This window comes from Lycium ferocissimum, chromosome 7 (genome assembly GCF_029784015.1).
Source record: "Lycium ferocissimum isolate CSIRO_LF1 chromosome 7, AGI_CSIRO_Lferr_CH_V1, whole genome shotgun sequence".
Lineage (NCBI taxonomy): Eukaryota > Viridiplantae > Streptophyta > Magnoliopsida > Solanales > Solanaceae > Lycium > Lycium ferocissimum.
Genome location: NC_081348.1, coordinates 6,813,176 through 6,829,234, shown reverse-complemented (window position 1 = coordinate 6,829,234; position 16,059 = coordinate 6,813,176). Strand labels below are relative to the sequence as shown.

The 16,059-nt window shown below is 30.2% G+C and overlaps 1 protein-coding gene and 1 long non-coding RNA gene across 4 annotated transcripts; one reads left to right on the top strand and one right to left on the bottom strand.

The window, feature by feature from the left end:
- Positions 1–784: 784 nt before the first annotated feature.
- On the top strand, positions 785–4,397 carry LOC132063209 (serine carboxypeptidase-like 40). 3 transcript variants are annotated; one of them, XR_009416348.1, is made up of 6 exons: positions 785–876; positions 990–1,264; positions 2,032–2,304; positions 2,490–2,605; positions 2,916–3,242; positions 3,949–4,397. XR_009416348.1 is itself a non-coding variant. In XM_059455666.1 (5 exons), the coding sequence occupies exons 2-5, from the start codon at positions 1,118–1,120 to the stop codon at positions 3,010–3,012; spliced, it is 633 nt and encodes a 210-aa protein (XP_059311649.1). In that variant the 5' UTR covers positions 785–876; positions 990–1,117; the 3' UTR covers positions 3,013–3,533. The 3 variants fall into 3 exon arrangements, 1 of the variants encoding a protein (XP_059311649.1); XR_009416349.1 differs by lacking the exon at positions 2,032–2,304; XM_059455666.1 differs by lacking the exon at positions 3,949–4,397 and having other exon boundaries at positions 2,916–3,533.
- Positions 4,398–4,641: 244 nt separating this feature from the next.
- LOC132062485 (uncharacterized) lies at positions 4,642–6,107 on the bottom strand. Its single transcript, XR_009416191.1, has 3 exons — positions 5,793–6,107; positions 5,607–5,698; positions 4,642–5,413 (listed from the first exon to the last, which is right to left on the bottom strand). It is a non-coding gene; the product is annotated as an uncharacterized LOC132062485 (long non-coding RNA).
- Positions 6,108–16,059: the final 9,952 nt, after the last annotated feature.

Below are 16,059 nucleotides of genomic sequence, written 5' to 3'. Positions count from 1 at the left end.
AATTCCATGATTTTCATTCATTTTCTACACATTACAACAACACACAAACATGTTGAATACAATTAATTCATCACTCCATACAACACACACCCACACACGGCCAAACTACAACTCACAGCTACAACTTCAACATCATACCTTCATGTATTTCATTCACTTCTACATATCACAACATGCACAAATCATCCATAAAACATGTAAGGAAGATGAAACCTCACCTTTTCCATTGACTTCATCCTCGGCTAAGGTTGATGAATCGCAACAACGAACGATTTTCTTGTTCCAACAACCACTCCATGTTGACGAGGGCCCTTCAATTAGTAGGAAAGCTAGAAGAAAATATTTTTTTTGCTCAAGACTTTTTGGTCTTCATTTTTTTTTTTTCTTGGCCGTTTTTTTCTCCTTCTTTTTTTCTCCATTTTTCTTGAAGTTTCTAGGAGATGAAAATGATGAAGATGACTTAAGTTAGTCATCTTATGCTCCATATATAATTTGCACAAGTGGCCCTATGGCCCACATCTCACACATGGCCACATATGGCCATTTTCATGAATTTAAGTTTCCATAATTTCACTTCTAGCCCCAAATTTTCATGAAATGCTCAACTCTCCATAATTCACTTTTAACCCCAAATTTTTCCTTATTCCAATTTTACCCTTATTCCAATTATGCAACTTGCGCATTAAAACAAAAAAAATCAACAAAACCGAAAATTAAAAGTCTTGTCCATAACTTGTCGCAACCAACTTAGAATATTCTAACGTCCAAAGTACGGGGTATAACAAATTGCCTATGGAACTATGGAGGAAGTTGGACCTTTTAGAGTCCACGGTGATGGGAAGGCATTGTATAGGAATCACTACGCATGGAATCATGGTAATTACCTTTTATTTCGGAGTGAATTTTATGCCCTTTTTTTTTTTTTTTTTTTTTCTTGTTGTGATTTAGAAAATTGACCTTAACTTTGAATATCTATTCACTATTCATAGCGGCAAATATATTATTCTTGGAGTCCCCAGCTGGAGTAGGATTTTCATAATCAAATACAAGTTCTGATGTCGAATCAAATGGAGATAGAAATACTGCCTTGGACAATGTAATATTCTTATTGAATTGGATGCAAAGGTTTCCAGAGTACAAGAATAGAGATTTTTACATTGCTGGTGAGAGCTATGCCGGCCATTTTGTACCTCAATTGGCAGAATTAATCCTCCAGCATAACAAGCTTGCTAAAAAGACTCTTATCAACTTAAAGGGGATAATGGTAATTACTTACTTTTCTCATCCCGCTCTCATTTTGTAAAAAAATTTAGAACTGGATTTTTAATGCTATTTCTTTTATAATGGTATGATGGTGTTGGTGTCAACTTGCAGCACCTCGACCATATATTTCAATAACTCTACCTATCAAAATTTACTATAGTTTTCACCTATTCCACTAGTTGTTACGCCACGGAACAAATCTAATGGCCAGCTAACAGATTGCCAAGAGCCTATATATATTAGAAAATCTAATGAATAGTTATAAATATTTGATTGTGAACCCAGTTATAATTGTAGAATTATTGTAGAATTAACTTAAAATCGTTGTAGGGGCACAGCTTCAGATCCTAGAACCGACTCTGCATTAGGCCACACTTTTGGGTGGGGGATTACTGATTCCCATGATTTTCACCAATTTTATTGAACACTAGCCATATCCTTGGATTGTGAATTTTAACTATGCTATTTTTTCAATTAACAAGCTATCCCTTTAACTGTGTTTAAATTGAGTTTCAATTTATACAGCATAAATGTTTGTGGGGAACAATGATTGCTTCCTTAGAAGATTTTACTTTTTATGTACTACAGAAAAAATAAGTATCATGACAATTTACCATGTATGCTAAACATAAACATATATTGCATAACTGCTTGAAGGAGATGGTGCGGATATTAGTGTTATGACATATTAAAACTTTCACTACCCTCACAGCCCAACTCTGATAGTTTTTATTATGTTCTTTTTTTCTTTTCTTTTTTTCGGTGCAGATTGGGAATGCAGTGATAAATTATGAGACTGATAAAAAGGGAATGTATGAGTACCATGCAAGTCATGGCTTGATTCCAGATGAGATTTTAGAGGAAATAGAGAGATACTGCAATTTCTCGGACAAAGCCCTTCCTCAACCGCACGAGTGCGATAATGCCATTGATATAGCTATTGCTAATACTGACCCCATCGATCTTTACAACATATATGCCCCATTATGCCCTAATTCCGACGACCTCACTGCCTATAGATATACCCCCTATAAAAATTCAGTAAGTTAATTTTGGTTTTTTTAATTTGTCTTAATTTGAACTAATCAATTCAATAACGTAAAGATGTAGAAAACTTATAGTACGTGCTATTAATGAAACTTTATGTGTGTAGTACTTTGTTTATTAAATTCATGATGTATTTGGAGTATGTATATATTGCTAACAAGATTAATTATGGAATGCAGCAAGTGATCGATCCATGCAGTGATGATTATGTAATTGCCTACATGAATCGTCTTGATGTTCAAAAGGCTCTCCATGCCAGTGTCACCAAAATTAAGTATAATTGGCAGCCATGCAGGTATTTTCAGTTCGATATATTCTAGCTTGCCTTAAATAACCGTAATCTTTTATTTTAATAAATTTTAGTCAGTATGCAGTATATAATCAAGTATAGTCACCGTATAATTGGTATAATATAATTCATGTGTACGCTAATTATTAGTATATAACATGAGTATACACCAACGACAGCTACAAACTATTATGGCTAGACATGTACAAATACTTTAAGCTGATTAACTAAAAATGTTAAGACCCGGCCCCAACATTGTTTGCTCTAACCTAGTTATAATGGGTTAATTGGATCTAGTTTAAAACAAAATTTGCAGTGATGTCATAGCAAGTTGGACGGATAGCCCATTAACAATAATTCCTCTTCTCAAAGAAGTTATGGCAAATGGAGTAAGAGCATGGATATTCAGGTGAACACTTAATTTCTCAGGCCACCATTTTTCTTGTGCGTGTGTGTGTGTGTGTATTTTTTTTTTCTATTGTGTTATTATTCAACTTTTAATGGTAATAATCTATTTAAGGGTTTGCAAAATTGCAGCGGGGACACAGATGGAATAGTACCATTAACTTCGACTAAGAAATCTATTAAGAAGATGAAGCTTCCTGTTGAAACACCTTGATATCCCTGGTTCCACAGTGATGAGGTGCGTGCATTACTTAGTTATATACATGCCAATTAAAAATCGTTTAACACTTTCAAGTCACCAAAAATATCTTCAAATAAGTCTCTTTAAAATGTGAAATTTGTAATACAAAAATAAGATTACTACAGTTAAAGGTGACCTGATATAAATATTCCTTAGAGAACTAATTGTATGCTCCCGCCGTCCCAAAACAATAAGTGTCACCTTAAAAAAAAAAATTGTCCCAAAATAAGTGTCACGTTAGGAATTCAAGACAAAAATTGACATGTGTTTCCATCCACGTCCTTAGCATTAAAGTAGTCCTCCTTAACATACTTGATTCTCAAAAGACATTTATTAAAAAAGAGTAGTTTAGTAAACTTCACATTATATTTATTCATTTCTTAATATGTGTGATTTTTGCTAAGGTGGCACTTATTATGGGAACGGGAGAGTATAAATTTAATTGACAAACTTAGGAGAATAATTTACTTTTTAAGCTAAATAGAAATAACTTTGACCTCTTTCATGTTGGACAAAAGTACTTCATTGAACAGCTAAAATGTCCACAAAGTTATTAAGAATCGTCTTTTGGCTCCACGAGAAACTCTAATAAGCACTTCAAATTTTCATTGAGGGAAGCATCTTTCATACTGTAATTTTGAAACATGAAAATTTGTTTGGGCACTTACATATAAATTACTATCTTTTATTTATTTTAATTTAGGTTGGTGGATACGCACAAGTATACAAAGGTAATTTGATATTTGCTACAGTGAGAGGAGCAGGACATCAAGTGCCAAGTTATCAGCCTGCTAGAGCCCTTTCACTCGTTAACCACTTCCTTGCAGGAACAAAGCTCCCCAATTCTCCAACACACAAAATAATAACGTAGTTATTTCCTGTACAATCAATTATATATTCCTCTTTCAATAATGTACACCTAGACTTTAGTCAAAACATCGTAATGAGACAAAATTATTAAATAAATTTCATTTTCTTTCTTATCGATATATTATCAGGTACTGCTGGTTTTACCCATAAGTTAAGTACATAATAGCATGTGAACTAATTGTATGAACGCTGGTATTCAATTTATTGCCAATTGGATCATATAGTTGAAACGAAGTCTGTAACAAACACTTAAATGCTCAACAGTAGGGAACTAATTCCTTTGATTGACACTACAACAAATTTCATTATTTGTGATGAATTATTTTGTCACTTAAAAGTCATATTTCGTCACAAAAGATCTTTCGTGACAAAAAAAAGTTCGTCAATCTTTAAATCGCAAAAAGTGGGTCGCTAACAGTATATGGAGACAACTTAGTGTTTCGTCGCTGAATAAAGTTATATTAACTACAAAATAAAATTTCGTCCCAAATGAGTAGTATTTATGACGAACCTATTTGTCATGAATAGCGTAAAAGTTTTGTAGCTAAAAATATTGTACGTCACTAAAAATGTGGGTATTACCGAGAAATCTAATTTGTCACTAACTATAATTTTAATTAGTGACGATACAGATTGTCTTTAAAGCTATGCATAATTTGTAGTTAAAAGAATGTGATTACGTCACTAAACGCTATATGCTTTGTGTACGAAAGGAAATTTTCGTCTCTAAATAATTAAATTAGTGACAAATTTGTCTTTCTAGGAAAGGCACCAATTTCGTCATTGAATCTTTTTTTTTTTTTTTTTTTTTTTTTTTTTGTCAAGACTAATTCGTCACTATACGTTACGTTAATTTGTGAAAATTTCAATTGTCATCAAATAAAGTTAATTTGTAATTAAAAATATAATTATGTTATTAATATGAAGGCCATTATGGAATAAATTACTTTTTTCACTGAATTTAAAATTTGATGCAGGTTGAAATGTGCAATACAATCTACTTTCCGTAAATAGATACTTTGTGATCAAAAGCGTACTAGGGAGTATTTAAATCTTTAAATAAAAGACATCACAAAAGTCATACAAAACCAACTGCTAATTACATCTATAATTATGCGATAACATATGGGTCCAAAATTGAGTAAATAGAGTGAAATCACTAATCATAAAAAATCTAATTGAAATGCATGAATAATGGTAAATTGAAAAAGAAAAAGTATGTTGCTTCCTCATGTGCTAATGCAACATCTTTAAACTAAAAACTTCACTCTTGAGACACTTTTTGCACCTTCATGTACCTGTGTGAAAAGAAGAAAAAAATCATAATTTAGTATATACTTTTTTGATATCATGATTTAAGCAAAGTACATCTTCAATTTTTAATCATAAAACTAACATTAATTAGTGAAGAAAACAAAACAATGAGAAAGAAATAGTAACTTCTATATAAAATAGTTAACTATTCGATTATAAGGATCAATAAAAACCTACCTCCTTATTAAAAGGATGTTAAGAATTCCTCCATTAAGACAAATTATGTGCTGGAGTTGAAAACTCCATAGAATAACTGTTCCTTGTGTTAACTGAAATAAATATTCAAATAAAAATTATAATAGGAACTTTTATTAGGTAGAGATATTGATGAGTAAAAACTACACAAGAGAGGGGTTAATTTACAGCGATTGTTGGATGACCATCAGGTGGGGAAATAGCAAGACATTGAGAGAAAAAAAAAAAAAAAAATACACGCAGGGAATTCTTTTTTCTTTGGAGTGTATGTGGTAGCATTTGAATTGGATATTTCAAGTTTATCTGAGTGGGGTTGGTCGTGGGTTACAGGGAGGGAATATGGGGAATGGGTGACATAGGGAATTTTACACCAAAATATTAGAGGGAAGCCAAAATAATTGAAAGTCAACTTTTGTTATTTTACTTTCCCTCCAATATTTCATATCAAATTCCCATACTTAAAAAAAAAAAAAAAAAAAAAAAAAAAAAATCTTAAACGACTTACCATTAAATATTAAAATTATATTCCTATCTTTGATTTTTTGTATTATGAATGGTTTCAACACTTTTTACCTCACAAAATCACTGTGAAAATAATTTTGTATATGATCGATATTATATATGCACATGAGCAGGCTTAATGTTAGGATAATTGTACATATTATTGGTAAGGTAGCACAAATTTTTATATTTAAAATAGATTAATTACAAGTTTAACGACAATGCAATTAAAGTAATTCCGGGCTTGTGTGACCCATACAACGTCAAAAATAAGTAGAATATGGTACCACGAATATGGGATAAGTTTAAGGCATCGGGTGTTGGTCGCGTCTCTTTTAATCTGGGGCGTGACATTAATACTGAAGAGTCTCAAATAAATGAAATAAATAATGATTGAGATAAATTGTTTCTCGAAGTAACTATTACCAATACAGCGACTGAATCATGGCCAATTTATTTAAGAAATAATAATAATGCAAAATTATGTGATAGAGCTACGATAAAAAAATTATCTTAAAAACTTTTCATATAATAAATATGTTATCTATTGTAATGGATTAGTGATAGATTTACTATCACGATTTTAATTTATCTGATCATTAGAGATACACAGTGCGCTAATCATTACAAAAATTGTATTGAATATATATTTTGGAATGGTTTTTTGAGTTATGAAGTAGAAATTAGAACATATAAAACATATTTGACGTAAAAAAAAAAAATTCAAAATATTTTGTTAAACATAAAATTTATTATGCATTTTTCAATTTTGACTCTCCAAATTTTAAGTTAACTTATTAAGTGGGCGTATGGCCATAGAAACCAAATACTATTTTTTACTTTATTTGAAATTTTTGAAGTTGAAGTCGAAGATGGAGTTGTGTTTGATTATAGTTTTGTAACGAATATTTGGATGTTTGAATGTACTAAAAGTGAAAAAAAGTGAAAACAAGGTTTTAGGCGTTTTCCAAATACAACTTCAAGTTGTATTTGAAATTTTCATGGTCAAACGGTGATTTTCAAATAAAATGAAAAAAAATCCGGAAAAAAGTGAATAATTCTCATGACCAAACAGGCACTAAGCTTTGTGAATTTTAAAAAGAGCATACATATCTATGTATTATTATTATAAAATTTAAAAATACTTTTCATATTATTTTGGTGCTATTTTGTCATTTCATTTGCCAAAATACCTTAATATATATTACATGTATACTTTATATAATTTGAGTATTAATTTTATTTATGTAAATTAAATACATATTATTTCTTAAAGTACAAAATGTATTTGATGTTTAGAAAATTACAGATGTTTAGAAAATTACAAATCATTTCAAAATAAAGAATTGTCTAATTACATACATAGTTAAAATTACTAACTTATAACTATTTACGGCTTATTACTATTCATTTAGTCTATTTACGGTATTTAATTTTATCTTTTTTAGTCCAAGAAGTTTGTTTAATTTATTTGATACATAATTAAATCTCATTTTTACTCCAATTTGGTCAATTTTTAAAATTATATTTGAATTTGGTTTAATTGTGCAAGAAATTGATATTAATTTAAAACAAATTGACTATTCTAGAAACTAATGGCTATGATTGAAATAATTTTGGCTACGAGTTAAAACAAATTTGGCTACAATTGCAAGATTCAGATAAATGAAATAAAAAATTATTGAGATAAATTATTTCTCACAGTAATTCTTACCAATACAGTGACAAAATCATGGCAAATTATTTGAAAAACAACAATAATAATAATGCAAATTTATGTGATAGAGTCTCGTAAAAAGCTTTCTTATAATAAATATATTATCTATTATAATGGATTAGCGATAGATTTACTATCACGACTTTAATACAATTGATCAATAGAGATGTGTAGTGTGCTAATCATTACAAAAATTATCTATATTCACAAAAATATATATATATATATATATATATATATATATATATATATATATATATTAGAATGATTTTTGAGTTATGAAGTAGAAATTTGAATATATAAAAATCTATGACGTAAAACATTTTTCAAACTATTTTATTGAACATAAAATTAATTATGCATATATGTGTAGAAATATATATATATATATATATATATATGAAATTTGAATACATAAAAACCTATGTAAAACATCAAACTATTTTATGAACATAAAATTAATTATGCATATATGTGTAGACATCATATTATGACTCTCCACATTTTACGTTAATTTATTAAGCTCCGTGACCTCTAAACATAGTAGAAATATCTATTGATAACTATTATAAAAGTCAAAAATATTTTTCATATTATTTTGGTGCTATTGACCATTTCATTTGGCAAAATACCTTAATATATATTATGTATATATTTTATATAATTTATATTAATTTTGTTTATGTATATTAGTTACATATTATTTCCTAAAGTACAAAATGTATTTGATGTTTTGAAGTATTAATTTTGTGTATGTATATTAGTTACATATTATTTCCTAAAGTACAAAATGTATTTGATGTTTAAAAATTACAAATCGTTTAAAAAAAAAAAAAAAAAACTTGTCTAGTTACATACACATTTAGAATTATTAAGTTATAACTATCTACGGCCAATTACTATTTATTTAGTCTATTTACGGTATTTATAGTTTTATCTTTGTTTAGTCCAAAAAGTTTAATTAATTAATTTGATACATAACTCAATTTCAATTTTACTCCAATTTGGTCAATTTAAAATTATATTTTAATTTAACTATTCTGGCAGCTTAATGGCTATGATTGAAATAATTTTGCCTATGAGTTAAATAGAATTTGGCTACAATTGCAAGGTTCAAATAAATGAAATTGAAAATGATTGAGATAAACAGTTTCTCGCAGTAAGTCTTACCAATACAGTGACAGAATGATGGCCAAATAATTTGAAAAATAATAATAATGCAAAATTTGTGATAGAACTACGACCAAAAGAAAAAAAATTGCTCATATAATAAATATATTATGTATTGTAATGGATTAGTGATAGATTTACTATCGCGATTTTAATATAACTGGTCATTAGAGATGTTCAGTGTGCTAGTCATTACAAAAATTGTACTGAATATGTATATATATATATATATATATATATATACACACACACGCACACACATTCGCACAGTCAAGTCTCTCTATAATAATATTGTTCGAATTTATTTTTAATTGTTATACAAATTTATATAACAACATTTGACATTTAAATAATAGTTGGTCGTTACAAAAAAAAAGATGCATAAAATCTAATTTTTATCTTTTAATGTAATAAAAAATAATAAAATTATTTAAATATTTAACCTCAAAGATATGGATACTTCACTAACTAAACATTGGAAAAAGTTAATACAATTTCAATAAATTCATGATTGAATATATAAAATTTTAAGTTCTATGGCCCACATTTTAATTCTACTTGAAAATTAAATTCTTTCAAGATTGATGGAAGAAATTTATAATTATAGCTTGTTTAAAAAAGATTAGAAGTAATTAGAGATTTGTTTCTTTGCTTGCTCTAAATAGTAGGATTCATACTCCTTATTCACTTTGTTTTCCTTCTTGAAATATTTATAAATAAAAATAGAAGACAATGATATTTTTAGATTACAAATATATATATTCATATGTAATATTTTGTCACAAATATAATATATTAAATTAAATATGTTTAATTTAAAATCTCTACACTTGTTATAGTAATCATAGATATTCTATTTTTGTTAAATATGGTCAATTATTATATTACCAAAAAAAGAATATAGTTGTTATAAGAGGGTTTATAAAGAGCTTACTGTTATAAAGTTAGTTGTTGCTGTTATATGTAAAATGTTGTCATAGAGAAGTAAAATGTAACATAAAATATCTATTCCGAAAAATTTAAGCATCGTTATAGAGAGTGTCTTTGTTATAGAGAAATGTCCGATCGTATATATATTTAGTATGATTTTTTGAGTTATGAAGTAAGAATTAGACCATATAAAATATCTATATCCAGTAACAAAATTGAAACATTTTATTGAATGTAAAATTCATTATGCATATATGTGTTGACATTCAATTTTGGATCTCCACGTTTTAATTTAATTTATTAAGTTTCAGGAATTTAAACTGATTAGAAATATCTACTTATTATTACTCCTATTATAAAAGTCCAAAATAATTTTCATATTATTTTTGTGCTATTTTGTCATTTCATTTGACAAAATACCCTAATATACATACATAATATATATCAAATAAATTACATATAATTTCCTAAAGTACAAAATGTATTTGTTATTTAGAAATTACAAATCAGTTAAAAAAAAAAAGAAAAAGAATTGTCTGATTACATACATATTCAATCAGAAAATTACTAATTTATAACTATTTACGGCTTATTACTATATATGTAATCTATGTACGGTATTTGTTTTATCTTTGTTTAGTCCTAAAAGTTTAATTAATTAATTTAATACATAATTCAATCTCAATTTCACTCTAATTTGGTCAATTTAATATTATATTTGAATTTGGTTTAATTATGCAAGAAATTGATTTTACTTTAAAACAAAATGACTAGTCTGGCAATTAATTGCTATGCTTGAAATAATTTTGGCTACGAGTTAAATAGAATTTTATTACAAATGCAAGGTTCAAAATTTGGTCTAATTGTCCAACGTTTGGCAGTCTAGACCCTATTCAATGCAACAATCTGCTTGTGTGTTGCATGTTTATTGATGGATAAAACTCTAAATTTTATTTTATCAGATTAAAGATATGTCTATCATTGATGATCTTTCAATTTATAATTACGAATGTTTTTCGCAGCCAATAATTTCACTACTCAACTATGAAATTTATGAATTATGTCGTAGCCATTTGAAATATGTATTTTCTGTGACAAAATTTCGTCGTCACTAAATTTTAGGTTAAATAGAGACAATAATATGATCGTAACTAATTGTTTCAACTATTAGTGACAAAAATAAAGGTCACAATTAAATACAAAATTTTTGGCTAAAATGTACAATGATTAACTACAAATACTAATTCGTCATTATTGTATGAATGTATTTTTTGTGACGAAAGTTTTTCTTGTCTAAAATTTAACTAATTTAGGACAAAAAATGATTCGTCACAAATTGGGTACATCATTAATGACAAAATAGTGTGTCACTGATAATTTTAAATTTATGGCTAATAGTACTCAATAAATGGCGCCAACTCATTTTTTGGTGGTAAATTTTAGTGGACAAAACTTTGCTACGACTTTTTGTGTTTCGTCATTAAAAGTATGTGCCTCATGTATTTAAAGACGAAATATAATTTTCGTCACGGAAAATGAATAATTGGTGACGAATTTCATGTCATAGCTAGTAATTTCGTAGCTATATATCACATTTGTTGTAGTGTGAATGTTTAAACTAACTCTTACAATGGAGAGATTAACCAAGGCAGTAGAAAAGATAACCGGGAAATAGTAACATAGCATAGAAGAGAGATGAGAGGATACAAACACTCATGAAGGGAGACTCTTAACTCAACAATACGCATAATTCCCAAAGCCACAGACGTCATCCCTTTCTCACGTTCTTCGCTACTCAACCCGGATTTCAAGCAAATCTATTGTTTGGTTGTCTAATTCTTTGACCTCTGTGTGGTTTAGCCCCAGGCTCAACAGCTTGGTCGGCCTCTGTCTAGATAACTGGTTCATAAGCGTTATTTGGGCTTTCCATGTTCACAACTAAGTCTACCAAGTATTGAGCATTGGTTTCTATCTTAACATTCTCCCCCAAGCAAAGCCATCGATATATTCCACATTTCCACCGCGCAAACTTGTCACAAAGAAATTGATAGTTGATCACTTGATAAAACTATGATAAACACGAGTTTTATATATATAAAAAAATCCAATGCTTTTGATGATAAAAATTTCTTGCGTGATTATAAGTTAGGGAGCAATATTTTGTCTAATAGACATAAAGAGAGATTTAAATTTAGCGAGAAAAGATTTGTAAGAAAAGTAATTTGAGTTGAAGGTACCATCTAAAAATCTTGTTTTCTCAAAAGTAGCCAAAGTGAAAAATCATGTTTGAATAGTCAAAGCGTGTACGTGAATTAGATAGGGTAGTTGGCTAGAAGGCCACTTCCCAAACTTATTTAGGAAACAAGTCACAAGTTTCAAAAAATTAGAGGCAGGGCCACCTTTTATTACGTCAACATTGTTAGCCCCACAAGCTGTCACCTTAGCCCCAAAGTTTTGAAAAATATCTTTTGGCTCCCAACCCCCAATATTTTAATTACCCCAAAAAGAAATAGAAAACTAAATATTTCCCTCCAAAAGCTCACGATTGTCCACTTTCCAGATCTCGTTTCCGGCAAAAATTTCAATTTTTCATCAAAAAAATCAATTCCCAACGACTCAAAGCTTCCCTATTTCAACCATTGTAACTAAAAGCTCGTAGAAATCGTTGAAAAAGGCGACTCCATAATTGTAAAATCTCACTTTTCTGGCAAACTTTCGGCGTCATTCTGACATTGGAGTTCATTTTGGGAATACAAATTCTTTTGTGGAGTCAATTCTCCATTCAAATACCTCACTTCGTAATTGGTAAGAACTTTATTCCAACTCTTTTTGGTTCTGAATCTGGTGTTGTTAGTCGGTCAGTCATAGACCACAGTCATCGACGAGTCATCGACCAAACATAGACCATAGTCATTGTCTATTATAGATTTATTATGCCGTCGATTGCACAATATATTATAGTAGGCGGTGATTACATGGGTGAATGGGAGGAGATCTCAAAATGTTGGAATTGGATTTCTATAAGCAAGGTGACAGTGTCGATTGTCGTGCGTTGCAATGGTACGTTTAATGACTGGGTTACGAGCTTAATGGAAAGCGGGGAGCTAAATTGTAACCCCAACGACTTGCGCATTAGTAATATGATTAATGCTCTTCCCACTAGAGGGAAAATCCATCCTTTTTTCATAACGAATGATAGAGAGGTGGGATTGTACATGCTTGATGTTTTTGCTGATGGTTCTAGACCTGTTTTAAGAATACATGTTGTTGAGAGGTCTCAAGAAGCTTCTACTTCAGCTGCACCAACCCCACACCCACCACCTCCACAGCCGTCAGCCGATGACAATTCAATACAACATGAGCGCATGGGTGATCATTTAATGGATATGGATGATCCTCATAGTGATGATGAAGAGCGTGATGGAGGCGATCGGGGTGATGGGCAGCCAAGTGGTTCACAAAGCAACCGCAACTTCAATGATGGAACCGGTTTTTACTACGGGCAAACATTCTTTAAAGGTTTTATTGAAGAAAGCTGCAATAAAGACCCTGTTCTATTTTAAACTGAACAAGAGTAATAACAAATATTATAAGGTGAAATGCACATCTCCTAATAGTGGTTGGATGTTGAGGGCCAATAAGTAGATGAAAGCTTTCGGACTTTTATATATGAAAGCTTTTGGATATATTTTATGTTTTTGTTGAGGTTAAAATGAAATGAAATGTTGGGGTTATTTTCCTATACATATTTCTTGTGATTTCTGCATTTTGTGTTGTGTTTCACTTCTGTTCTCTTTTGATTTCTGCATTTGTCTTTCTTTTCAGTTGAAATAAAGTCAAGTGTGATGTGTCAATTATAAACCAAACTAGTAATAAACCACCTTACTCTATAATAACTCACTGCTTAGGACCATTTTAGACCATTTTGGCCAATGTTAAAGCAGAGAAATAAAGGCGACTGTTGGAATAAGAAGCATTTTAAATTTGCACTAGTCTAACGGACAAAAAAAAAAAAAAAGGGTAAAACCACAAACCCCAAATTGCACAAATCTAAGGAACCGTGGATAGGTTACCATAAACCGACTGTCATCAATAGCTAACAGTTATCACTAAGGCTCGACTTCACGCATGGTCAATAATTTTCCACAAGTTATATATACACCAAGGACAATATTTGTCTAAAAAGCCGTAAATAAATAAAATAAAACAAAGAAAAGAGCATGCCACTATTTAAACATTATAATAACACTTTAATACATTATATGAGAGTCCCCATCCATTAAACACATGATCAAAAGAGTTTTAGGACAAGTAATGATACTTAAAAGGCCAATATTTTTCTAAAAAAAGCCATAAATAAATAAAATAAAAGGACATACCAGTATTTAAATATTATAATAACACGTTAATCCATCATATAAGAGTCTCCACCCATTGAACAGATGATAAAAAGAGTTTTAGGACAAGTAATGGTACTTAAAAGGTCAATATTTTTCTAAAAAAGCCATAAGTAAATAAAATAAAATAAATAAAAAGACTTGGTACTATTTAAACATTATAATAACACTTTAATACATCATATGAGAGGCTCATCCATTTAGCACATCATCAAAGGAGTACTAGAACAAGTTATGGTAATCATAACACTGCTATCTAATTAGTTTGACAAGAAGTTATTGCTCTCAAAGTACAACGTTGTTCTAAGGACAACCATTACTTGTGCTTAAACTCTTTGGATCATGTGTCTAATGAATGGGGACTCTCATATGGTATATTAAAGTGTTATTATAATGTTTAAATGGTATCAAGTCTTTTTATTTATTTTATTTTATTTATTTATGGCTTTTTGAGACAAATATTGGCCCTTTAAGTACCATTACATGTCCTAAAACTCTTTTGATCATGTTTTCAATGGATGTGGACTCTCATATGATGTATTAAAGTGTTATTATAATGTTTAAATAGTATCAAGTCATTTTATTTATTTTATTTTATTTATTTATGGCTTTTTTAGACAAATATTGGCCTTTTAAGTACCATTACTTGTCCTAAAAATCTTTTGATCATGTGTTCAATGGATGGGGCCTCTCATACAATGTATTAAAGTGTTATTGTTTAAATAGTGGCATGTCCTTTTATTTATTTATAGCTTTTTAGACAAATATTGTCCTTGGTCTATATATAACATGTGGATAATAACCATGTGTGAAGTCGAGCCTAAATGATAACTGTTAGCTATTGACGACGGTTGGTTTATGGTATACCTGTCCACAGTACCTTAGACTTGTGCAATTTGGGGTTTGGGGTTTGGGCTTCATTTTTTTTTTTTATACATTAGACTATTGCAAATTCAACATGCTTCTCATTCCAATAATCACCTCTATTTCATCGACGAAAATGGTCTAAATTGTCCTAAGCAGTGAGTTATTATAGAGTAAGTGTAACGATCCGTTTGGTCATTATAGTGTTTTGACCCATTTAATCTTGTTGACCCTTCCCCAAGTCCCGTTAGTATGCTATATGACTTAATGAAGTCATTGGGTTGGTTTCCGCAAGGTTCGAGTGTAAATTGAGTCATTGATGGAGAAGCTAGTTAAGTTAGCGAGTTAGAGTTGACCACGGTCAACGTCGGGTTAGGATGACCCCGTGTCAGTATTTTGGAAGCTCCAACATGTTAATATGATGATTTTGTACTTGTCCACAAATTTTGGTGAGGTTCCAAAGAGTTTCAGATGGGTTCGGATTTTCTCACGCTCCTATTCGATGTTTTTGCCACAGGTCCATGGATAGAAATGGCTCCAGATTGATCAAACGACCTTTGTTTTGAGTAAGGTTTGAACCATTAGATCCATATCAAAATTACGAAGTCATAGAAAAAAGAATCGTCGTGTTTCGCCTCCGGATGAGGGAGTTATGCCCTTTTTAGTGCGGACTGTTCTAGTAGGTCCGCTATAGCGACCAAGAGGCCACTATAGTGGTACCGCTGCAGCGGTCTAGAGACAGCCACAGCGACCAACGGTGTCAGAAAGTCCCATTGTTATCTCCCAACCCCTCAACATGTAACGATCCGTTTGGTCATTATAATATTTTGACCCATTTAATCTTGTTGACCCTTCC

Excerpts from the sequence above, each read along its gene's own strand:
- LOC132063209 (XM_059455666.1), top strand. The coding sequence starts at position 1,118 with ATGCAAAGGTTTCCAGAGTACAAGAATAGAGATTTTTACATTGCTGGT. Across the intron at positions 2,305-2,489 it reads ATACCCCCTATAAAAATTCA|CAAGTGATCGATCCATGCAG; the intron begins GTAAGTTAATTT and ends TATGGAATGCAG. Across the intron at positions 2,606-2,915 it reads TATAATTGGCAGCCATGCAG|TGATGTCATAGCAAGTTGGA; the intron begins GTATTTTCAGTT and ends CAAAATTTGCAG.